At 37.3% G+C, this 12,133-nt stretch overlaps 1 protein-coding gene across 4 annotated transcripts in view; it reads right to left on the bottom strand.

Annotated features, from left to right (window-relative positions):
* TRAPPC9 (trafficking protein particle complex subunit 9) overlaps positions 1 to 12,133 on the bottom strand; it is a 518,594-nt gene that overhangs the window by 405,220 nt on the left and 101,241 nt on the right. For all 4 annotated transcript variants that reach the window (XM_042785807.1, XM_042785806.1, XM_042785809.1 and 1 more), the window contains one exon: positions 5,340 to 5,464. In XM_042785807.1, coding sequence (XP_042641741.1) covers positions 5,340 to 5,464 — 125 coding nt within the window. The remainder of the gene's footprint in view (positions 1 to 5,339; positions 5,465 to 12,133) is intronic.

Below are 12,133 nucleotides of genomic sequence, written 5' to 3'. Positions count from 1 at the left end.
CTTTATATCAAGGGAAACTGCAATTCTTGGCCAGAAAGGCAACAAAACACACCTTGCTGACCTGGCAAATGTTAAGTTGGCTCATGGCTCCAATCTGAGCAGACTTCAGGAAATGTGACCAGCTGTCTGGTACTTACCTCACAAAAGTCAATTAATTATTTAAAAAAAAAAAAAAAAAAAAAGTGTTATTTTGATAAAGATCAACTTGGGAAGTGAAAGAGCTTTGTTTAGGACTTTTTTATCCTCTCTTTTACAGGCTTGAAAGTTATTAAGAAAACAGAAATGGAGACTTGTGTCTTACTTTTTTTTTTCTTCATAAGACTTGACATGTTTAATACTGAAGGACCACAGAAACTATAAGCACAGTATTGAATTCCAAAATAAGACAGTGTGGAAGTAGAACATCTAACTTGGGTTATGTTTGTGCCTAAAATCTGGTTCCTAAATTCACATTTAGCCAACCAAAAAAAAGGACTCTAAATTTCCACTGTGCTCTATAGATTCAACATCCCCGCTAACTTCAGTAGGATCCAGAATTATTTAAATGTTAAAAAAAAAAAAAATATGCAACTTGTTCTGCTTAAGTGTTTAAGCTCAGAATAGATTTAAGGCTTATCAGTAAAAGGAGTTTGAGCTTAAAGCATCAACAATACACAGTTTATCTCCATTAACAGAATACTTCCATACTAGACAAGCACAGACCAAGAACTGCATGGAAAAATCCAATTAAGGCCTGTATCTCATTTTAATACACTGCTGACTAAATCAGAAAAGATACACTAAAGACAGCGTATTAAATTAATTAGCTCTACATACCATATTCTAACATTTCCTACCATTTACTGATGGTGCAGGAACAGAGTACTTCTGTGAGATTACTTAAACCTCTCCAGTTTCTGCAGTTGAATCTCTAGAATTACAGCTCATGTTCAGTATGCAGAGGCAAATTCTCCTGAACATACACATTTCAGAACAAATTAAGTCAGCCCAGACCCTTGTAAATTATAAACCAGCCTTCAGCCTGCCATACAGCTGGCCAGTAATCATTATCTATGTTTAGCAGCTTAAACAGCGATTTCAAAAAACCCACAATACACTTTCAAAGCTTTCTTCACCCAACTAAAAGAGTTCTCCATTTCAACTCTTGATTTGGTCTTTTGTCCAGTAAGGGTCATGTAGCATTTCTTAATCCCAGAAGACTTATTCCAAAGAAACCACGGACATTATGTTGAACTGAGACACCATGACGAATAATTCTCCTTGTGGCAAAAAGGAACTACTAATGAATTACTATTAAGTGATGGTAATCACTGTGACTTTAAGGACCAAATTTCCATAAATCAGACTGATCTCTAAATCTTAAATCTTATTTTGGTATTATATTTGCCAATATGTGGCATGGAATAAGAGTGTGTTTCTTCTATCACTGCAAAGAATTAGACTAAGCCAAATAAACTCAGGTTCCGAGCATGAAAACCAGTATAGAATTCCTGAGGTTAAAAATAAATTTGCGGCGAGATTACGGTATTTGTTTAAAACTTCTCTCTGCAGCTTTTGCATTAAGACATAGAATAATTCAGTATCTAAACATATTGCAGTGTTACTCAAAAAGTAATAGAATCAGCCTTAAAATAGACTATTTCACATACCAGTATAACCACAGCAACGCAGAGCTAAGCAGAGGCTAACTGCCGTATAGATGCACTATCGAATGACCAAGGTTTCTAGACAACTCTTACCACAACTACTCAATAGTAAACTGTAGAGAAGAGTACATCTGAACATAATATTACACTATGATATCCTATTTAGCTTGAGGGTATAAGCAAGCTTTATGATGAGGTCATAAAGCAATTTTTATACCAAATTTATGAGATCATTATAATAGTCATTTCCAGAAGCCAGTGACTGGTTTATTAGAAGACAGCCTGTAGCAAAAATGAAAACGTAGATTGCAGAGTTCAACTGCAATACTGGCAATATCCAAGACAGAAGCACAAAAAATGTAAGGCAAACAAGTAGGGAGGGAAGGTTTAAGCATTAAGACTTATAAATATCTGAACAAGGACATTTCAGAATCAGCAACAAGGGAAGCATTGATTTAAACTAATTTTCATCTGCAAAAAATTCACCTTTATCTGAAGACTAGCTTATGCACAGTATGCAGGATTGAAAAATAACTACTACTTCTGAATATTCACAACAGACACCTATTGTTAAATCATGAATAAATGACAGCAGAGCATTTTCACCACACATACAAATTGTTAAAGATCAAGCTTGTTTCTTAACTCCCACTTTCTTCTTACATTAGTCCTTGTCAAACCACTTCAATTGGCTTGACTATTACAAGATAAAGCTTAAAACATAATCAAGCAATCATCCCAAATGGACACTGTGCTGGACACAGGTAATAGCCCACAAGGGCTGAACTGTTCTGCAGCAAGAGAGGGAAACTGAAATATCTTTACGGAGGCTTTAGGGAACTCAAAAATATTCACAAATATCAAATATTTTGAGACTCGAGTTCAAAGCGAACCTTGGATCATCTCCGTTGTATATACCCCAGCTTGCTATAACAACAACAATGTTCTTACTGAGCAAAAGCATTTGCATTTCACAATGAATATATATTCATGTACTCTGAAAGATACCCTGTCTAAACCCATGGAAGTCAAAACCAAAAATACAGCAAATTCCTCAGAATCCAGCTAAGAAAACTGGACCAGCACAGAATTCTAATTATATCTTTAAATGCTTAATTGACTCAATTATTTACAATAACTGCCTGATAGTTTATTTGGAATTTGTCTATATTTTATTTTAAGCTACTGGTTGTTCTTAGTTTCTTCCTACTAAAGAGGACTGTCAAAGTGAAGAGAAGTTGCAAACAGAAATAAACAGACAGTACTAAACAGAAGTAGACAGCAGGGGAAAAAGCTGGATATAATACCTTATCACAGAATCACTAGCAGTCAGATGTAATGTACTCATCTAAATGCAATCTCCTCAGGTATGACAGGTAATTTCTTCTGGTCATTTGTTTAATACTAACTATGTATGTCCATATGCACAGAGACTTAATTATGCAGATAGTTTGGTGAACTGAAAAATACTTCTACTTGATTCTTAATAGTTCTGAACTTCATGAGCATTTTTAATTCAGGTAGATCAAATTATTGTCTTATAGTACTTTAATTGGAAAAAACTGGGATAAGATTACTATTTGTGAGTATATTCATGTGGCAAATAGAAACGGAAGTTACAGAAATGGACATTTGTTAAAATGGAATGGGCCATGACAGTAAATCACCCTGCAGATTGTGATACTTCACCTGGATGTCTCTCTCCTCATCTACAACAGACCAACCTTACAAATATTGGGAAAATATAAGTTATATTTTTCCTATCATGGATGTTGCCTCTAAACACGTGATCAGAATGGTAATAATCTAAGTAATTAGAAATACAACTTTGTAGACCTCCTCCAGAGCTTTATCCTGTTGGGTTTTTTAACACCCTGATTTTTATTTTTCCCCCTCTATAAATTAACTTTTCTAAATATTACAAAAAGTACAAGGTTAATGATTAAGCCTGTTTTAGAATAGATGTTAACACAGTAAATTGTTAATTCCACGCATGCTATGGGAGCTGTACAGCAGTCACACAATTCAAGCTCAATACACGGATAAATTTACCGAGTAAAGAACCTCTTGATGCTATTGGAATACGTATTCTCTATTGAACATAGTTTTGATCGCCTGCAAGTTCCTTCCATCACAAAATACCACTTAATTAAATAAAAACTAATGCCATAAACCTAACAACAGAATCAAGCATGTGAAGGCCCACCGGACTGTTTCACTATACACTGGTTAAAGCTAAGTTACTGCTTTACAGATCTCCAACATCCTTGTAATACCATCACATAGAACATTGTGAACCTGCAACTTCTTGGTTGCCAGGACAACTGGCTGACAAGTAAAAAGTGCACCAAAAGGCTTTTATCATGTATTTAGCGCAAATAAATTCTGCACTTCTGGATTTTTAGTCCAATAACAAAACAACATTCCCCTTGCTTCCATTAAGTCAGAAGTGTCTTTAGGTTAGACAGTCTACACAAAGTCATAAACTTAAAAATTAATGCTGGGCATTTTACCCACTTAAATATCAAATTGTTTCCTCAATCATGACGATTTATATTTGTGAGCAATTGGAAAATACCTTGCTATGTCATAAAATACAAAGAAACCCTTTACTAATTTTTATCACCTTTCATATGCTGTCATCACCCTTTTTGTACTCCAGAATAAAATGATGATGAATTAGCAGTGCTAATCGTCCAAAAGAAACATGCTTAAAAATTAATAGTTTCACCTGATTATTGATCAAATAGAATTGTAAATAACCTCACTGTGAAGAAAGCAAATTCAGATGCAAAGCAAGTTACTGAAAAAAGCAATGTCTACGTTTGCTTTTCAGACAAATTCATGCTAAGCCAAACATTGCACTGTACAGCACCTGAGCTAAATTCTGACTGAACAAAGTAATGCAGAACACTGATCCATGTAGGAAATATAGCAAATATTACAAGGCATGCAAAACATTCATCAAAACTATGGAAGAGACCAATGAAGTGCTACAGAACATTTTTTATAATTTTGTTATTTTCAGCTCAAATTATATCTTCTGCAAATCTGGCCAGTATGAAGCTGTTCTTACTTCACTGCTCAAAACAAGAAGTTTACATCTTTAACTGGTAAGATCTTCAACAGAAAAACAAACAGTAGCTTACTCCAGGGAAGACTCTCAGAAAGCACAGTGCAGCTTCTACCTACACAGTTGTTCTGTTACCCTGCTACTTTTATTTACTTTTGGCTCCCTCAAATTTTCTGTTTTATTATTTCTTCGAACACCTCTAAAAGGCTTACTATGGGAACTGTCAAGATAAGACTTGAGTCCCAGAATGTTTAGAAGGTACAAATCCTTCCATACATTTTAATATAAGAAAACCAATAATTCATAGAGAAGCACTTTCCTACGGAGTATACAGCATATGCAAGCAACTTGAGGTGAAGAACTGACAGTTCCTTGAGTGTCCCATACTAATAACCAACTTTTCATAATTTCTACTGTTAGCCTGATCTTGTTTCACTTTTTTTTTTTTTCCAGTATAACAATCCAAACACACAACATCGAGCTGCTCTAAAAACAACAACAACAAAAAAAAAGGGAAATATTTATGAGATAAAGAAACCTCTATTTTTTATCACACAACAAACCATAACACAGTACAATGAAAACCACATCTTTCACTTATTCTGATGCCACTTACTTACCTTCACATGACTGAAGTCACCAACTTTGCTGCTTTCCTGAGGATTAATAGGTTTAGTCTCTACTCTTGGTTTGACGACCTGCCGAAAAGGACTGGAGAGTGGAAGTCCACTAACACTGATTCCATCTAGAAAAAGAATAAATGAAATTACTTTTGCTTGCCTAATATTATGTTTTATACCAATTAATCTATACCTGTATTATCAAAGGGAAAGTACACAAAAAGAAACATTAACATTTTATACAAAAAAGGAAAAACAAAAGGTAAAGATTATTTTGCTATATTCTTCTCTAGAAGCCGAAAAACCTCAGGAATGCACCAAAAAACTCAGCTAATGTCACAGAAAAGGAAAGTAATTGCATTTGAAATATCACAACAGAGATGTCAGAGGTAATAATATAAAATTAGTTCTAATATTTCCAATATTAAAAAAGATCAAAGATAAAAGTTTGTGGTTTTCCGTGATAGTGACCCAATCAACTGCTTAGTATCTTTAAACTAGCTTCCAATATAAGGCCTGAGGATTCCTTTTTCAAGTATATACTGTGTAAAAGAATAGTGAAGCCATGTTTTGTACCATCTACTGATGTAAAAATACATTAAATATTTCTCATGTATAACAAAGGCACAATAGATACTAAGATTTATATTGTAATAGTCAACAAAAAGCTTAACAGACATGGATATCCTTAGAGGAATGTCCTCAGTTTGGCATTTACTGGCAGTCTGTGTATTGGCATATAGTATACCAATAAAAGACAATGTGACAATTTGGTAGTATCAATACACTGCAGCACATTTGGGTTTCTCAACCTACCAAAGCTACTTTCTAAGCACAAACCAATAAAACATGTGAAAATTACTGCTGAATAAAAAGAAAAAAAAAGTCAGAGGAACAAGGAAACTAAAAATGAAGCTTTAACATACATTAAAACTAGATTCACAATTTGTTATTATTTAGATTTACATCCAAAGTCCAAAGAGAACAGGATTTTGTTCCTTTATGCTGTGTAAAGCAACTGAGATCCATAAATAGCAATTCAATACAAGCAAAATCTCATATATTGCAGCAGACATATATTTAAATGTACGGGAAACACCAAATTATTACACAAAATGCAAGCATATTTCCTTTTTGGAAATTGCTCCTATCAAATTATATTTGCTGATATCACATTTCAATTCCATATATGACCTCAAATCTGGACCTGTTGAGGATACATTCCTCAAAATAAGAAGCCAGGAAAACAAGATGGAGCATGATGGTTTGCTTCATTAAAATCCAACAAGAAAACAAAAGGCATATTCCAATATTCCCATTCCCATACTCCTTTACTTCCAATTTCCTTCACTAACCTAACTAGTTTTGAAATGCACCTTTATTCAGCCTTAAGGATACAACACTATGATAAACCGCAGATTTGTAGATGTTGATTGAGGAGGCTTACTAGCAAAAAAAAAAAAAAAACCCCACACTTTGTTTCTTTCTCACTTGACCCTTTCAATTCTTCCCCTCCTACCAGGGAGGGGGTTGAGGGAGTAGCTGTGTGGTGCTTAGCTGCCGGCCGAGGTTAAACCATGACATTCTCAAGGCTTCTGCTGACTTTTCCAGAGGAGTGCCAGAAGCTGAGTGAAGATGTCCAAAATGCCATTCTTGCAGTTGCCACAGTGTACGACGAGCTTCCCAAGGGCCAGGATACTGCTCTTCAAAAAATGGTACAAGATGATACCACTGAAGCAGTGGAATAAATGATCCAACACTCAGAAACAATTCTCAGTGATTTAAAGGAAGGGAATTTTAAGGAAGGGAAAATTAAAGGAGGGAAAATTATTTTGATGGCACTGGTGACCTTCACATAGAAGCAAAAGAACTGGTAGCTAAATCAAATACATACCAATTTTTGTGTGGAGTGCATGAAAAATTGCCTTTTCCCCCCTCCACCCACTGCACAAGTTGTCACATTTATGATTACACTTCATTAGATGTAAGTCAGTGCATGCAAATTTGATTCTTTTTGGAGTAAACAAAATAAAATCAAAGACTTCAATCCCAGAGTACAGGTAAGGCACTCCAACCACTAATGGAGGCGCAATAGTCTGAACAAACAAGCAGCCCTTCAGACAAATTTGAGTCACATGTGGAAAGGATATTTTATCCAGAGGGCCAGAATAAATCTGGCTTCAGGTAAAATAGCTGAATCACACCACAGTGTAATGTAAGAGCTTTAGCAGTGAGCACTTCTACCTACCACTCTATTCCTACTGCATCATCTTGATGTAGATACAGCCTTTAGTCCATAAATCCAGCAATTCTAAGTAAGTAATTATAGTGAGATCACCAGGCAGTATAAGAACGGAAAAAAGCTGTGTGTGATCAGGCGTTACACATTTAAGACCAGGCATTTAGAGTTTTGTTAGATGTAAGATCCAAACACAACACAACCCCTAATGAATTTTCAGAACCACAGAACTTGCAGTCTGCCTAACTTAATCCAGGTTGCCAACCATCTGATGGAGTCACTTTTTACCCGTCAAATTACAGTTTCCAGCCACCTTCAGACAGCCTTCATGGATCAAGCATTCCTCAATGGGCAGTCTGAAAGAATTTAAAAGTGAAAGGCTAAGACTCTATTTTTGACTGTTACATCTTTGCTCAAGCCTACTGCCAAAGCACTTGACTACCCTGTTGTATCTGTTACTGGGGGAGGGCAGCACAGGCAGGCAAGAACACTCTGACTGTGCAAAGTAGTTCTACTAAGAATTAATCAAAAATTACTGAACATAGATTTGTTTATCCATGTGCAAACATTGCTTTGAACTGCTCAGTAGCAAATTTATTAATAGGTTACTGTTAAGGGTCAGACATCAAAGTGACTCTCATAGGCTTATCAAAATAAGAGAAATACATGATGTAATACCTGTTTCATCTTCTAGATGGCATCACAGATAAGAACAGCAAAGACAAGGCATATCATGCCTCAAATTCAAGCAACAGCAGCTCCAGTTACACATCCCAAAGGTTTGTATTTTGACCATGAGCTTGAATGATAAACCATGTATTTTCATAGATTGGTTTGGGTTAGAAGGGACCTTTGGAGACCACCTAGGTCAAATCCCACTTATAACCTTCTTTTTCTACATTCACTGTTGTTCTTTTCCAGGTTAACTTGTTAATGACTTATAAAAATAAAAGCAAACAAGCCAAAACAAAACAAAAATTGAGAGCAACCAGAGCATAAAGGGAACGTGTCCACATTGTACTACTTTGAAACATATTCAGTATCAGCCTGGTTTTCCTCCTTGTTAGAATTCTTCTTTTAATCTCTATGAACACCGAAACTGTTTATTAATATTAAATATTAAAACATATTTGTTTCACGCAGATCCACTGCAGAAAAAGGTCCAGTAGCATCTAACTTTAACTGATAAAAAAAATCAGAAGGGGTATGTCTGAATAGGGTAGCTACAAATGGGAAGACAATCACAGCAGATATGACTATCCTGAAAAAGTGGAAAACACGTCAGCTAAACTTAACAGTTTTTATTATTATTCAACTAAAATTAAGAAGCCTTTTCTCTTATAATTAGATTAAATCGTGCAGTAATCTAGCCCGCGAAGACCAGGGAAAAGGGAGATGAGAGCACATGATAATTTTGTAAGGGCTAATAGGTATTTTATTTCTAACTTGCACAAGAAATCACAAGGTATCAAACTACTCCTAGACCAGCTCTCAGCATATCCTAAAACATATTTATTAGTCGAAGATTTGAGCCAATAATACACAAGAAAGATAAAGACAGCTTGTCACCCAAACTAATCATAAATATATTTGATCACAGGCTTTGAAATCCACTCCTTTTTAGTGAAAATAAAAAGTTTTACCCTAGGAAAAATATTCCTTTCAAATTGATGAATGATTTTCACCAGTTCTATATTTAGAACAGAAGTTGACACTGATTGGCACATAAAATTACAAAGAAAAACATAAAAAGAACCAAGCATGAAAAAATTGTATAGTGTTAGTCAGATTTTCCATTTTATATAAGGCACAAGCTTTCCTTTCTTTAAGAAAGGAATAGATAATGCCTAAAACAACATAATGGACATATAACTAATGCCTTTCTTAACTATTTTATCTTTTTAAAACCCATTCTATTTGCATTTTCTTGGGGCGGGGGGAAGACGACAAAGGTAATTTTCTTGGGGGAAGAATGTTTTTAATCCCTAATTGTACCTGCAAAAAGAGGTACAATAGCAAAGGAAACACTGATTCTGCTTCAGACTAAAAGGCAAGTCTCAGTAGCCACTGTAGCAGTCGAACTTTTTGTTTCAGCCCAGTGGCAGGGGCAGTGTGTTATACTTCAAATGACTCACCACTTCAGAACTTTGACGGTGCAAGGGAACTTCTCTGCCGGAGGGGGAAAAAAAAAAAAAAAAAAAAAAAAAAAAATCATGTTCTGCTGCGAGCAGCTTTTTTTTTATTTATTTATTTAGTGTTTCTGTTCTTTGACCAGGCAAAGGTGGTTAGTCCTTGTCCAGCTCCTCTGCAATACATTAAACAGTCACCACAGAATGGGGAAATACATTCCACTAAAAGCCCTGGTAGGTTGCAGAATTTAACGATGGCAGAAGAAAACAGATAATCGAAAAATTTAGAGCACTGATGAAGCAGTTCACCAGAAGTTTTAAATTAGTTTTAAACTGTTTGATATTTATATTTTTTGAGACTTCATATGTTTTATTTTCTCCATTAAGTTTAGACATATGAAGGTAATAAATCCTCCACAATTTTCTTTTGTCAATCCATACTATCAAACAGCTTGAGCAGCCTTTTACTATAAAAAGAACAATTGTCTTTCTACTCTGTCCAGAAATCTTCCTAATTTCTAGAATCCACATTGAATATTTCCATGGTAACAGCACATGACCAACACTTTTTCCATGGTAACTGCAAAAACACAGCTTGCCTTTCCAACATCACAGTCACTGCTGTCACAACAGAGCAAAATCTCTTACCAGCATTTCCTCTCTCCTCTCAAATGTTAAGTAAATTGTCAATTTAACGTCATTAGCCACTTTCTCAGCACACTGCACAGAAGAATCCCACACACTCTCATATTTGAATGAGGGAAAGTTTACTAAAGGAGTTAAACCTGTAAGTTTACAATCTGATGAATAAGCACCGAAGAAAATGCTGGCATGGGACAGCTTCCATCCTGTTCTAATCCACAGCTCCCTTGTAACACTGTGTTATACAACAGTGACTGGCCTGATCCAGGTGACAAAAATATATACACTTTTCAACAGGTATATCACAATTACAGTGGTCTCAAACTCTGTGGCAACGAAACAAATAACCTTACCACTGAAGCCAGGACACCACAGAAGTTTGGTTGTATTCCAAGGCAGTCTATAGGCAACTGGCAATATCACATCACATGAGATGCAAAACAGCTTAAGATTTTAGGTTGAAGTGCTTCTTCTCTGCAGAATAAATACTTATATTCTAATAGCAGTACAAAACTGTTTGTTGGTATTTCCTAAAGACACGAGTTTAATGTTATATATTGCATGTCCATGCCTATGCCTGGGCATGTGGGGCTGCCGGGCGGTCTGTGTGGGGAGAGGCCGGGGCTGCCCCGGGCCGGACACAGCCGGTCCCAGCCGGTCCCAGCCGGTCCCAGGCGGCTCCAACGGCCCCAGCGCAGGACACAGCTGAGCCCCTCAGCCAAGCTGGGGGCGCCGGGGGGAAAACAGGTTTCAGCAAGGGCCAAAGGCGGCCCAGGCAGAGGAGGAGGAAGAAGCCAAGGAGGGAGCAGCAGCAGAGGGACCCCGAGGCCGGAGGAGGAGGAGGGCAGGAGGGGCTGCAGGCCCGGAGCAGGGATCCCCTGCAGCCCTGGAGAGACCCCGCTGGAGCAGAGACCCACCCTGCAGCCCGGGGAGGGCCCCACGCCACAGCGCAGCGGGGGGATATTTCCTGCAGGAGCTGCGGCCGTGGAGAGCCCAGGCGGGAGCAGGTTGTCCCTGAAGGACTGCGGCCCGGGGAAGGGCCCGCGCTGGAGCAGGGAGCCGGGGGGGGGAGGGAGGAGCGGCCCAGAGGGGCTGGGATGGGCTGGCCGCGACCCCCGGCCCCTGCGCCCCGCGGGGCAGAGGAGTCGGGAGGGGTGAAGGGTGAGGGTGGGAATGGGGAAAAGGGGTGGGAAGATGTCATCTTAATATTTGTCTTTTTGTTTCTCACCACACAGCTCCATTTTATTTGGCAGTAAATTATGTAATTTTCTTCAAGTCAAGTCTGTTTTGCCTGTGACAGTAAGGGCTAAGCAATCTCCCTGACTTAACCCATGAGCTTTCTCATCCTATTTTCTCCCCCTGTCCTGCTTAAGATGGGGAGTGAGCAAGCAGCTGGAGGCGGGGAGGGCATTTGGCCCTTAGTCAAGGTTAACCACCACATATTAAACAATATAAAAACATTCTAGTAACTTCTTTCTTACATGAGTGTTTTAACAGTATGAAATAACAACCCAAGAGATTTGTCAGAGTTTTTGGAACATATACAACTTGAGCATAAAATACAAAAACTAAATGCCCCATCAACCCATTTGTTTATTTTGTCAATCCACTGCTTGAGAGAAATTTCAAAACAAAAAGCCTCTTGGTAGGCAACCTTTCCTAAGAATACTGTAACAGTTTTCAAGTACTTTCAGCATAAAGAAAAAAGATTAAAAAAAAAAAAAAAGACTGGAGAGTATGCCTGCCAAACCAGAATATGTCCTTTTTTTCCTAGAAAAACAGAA

Source organism: Tyto alba, unplaced genomic scaffold (assembly GCF_018691265.1).
Source record: "Tyto alba isolate M040663 unplaced genomic scaffold, T.alba_DEE_v4.0 Super-Scaffold_9, whole genome shotgun sequence".
NCBI lineage: Eukaryota > Metazoa > Chordata > Aves > Strigiformes > Tytonidae > Tyto > Tyto alba.
Note: the sequence above shows the minus strand (reverse complement) of the source record. Positions and strands in the feature narration are given on the sequence as shown.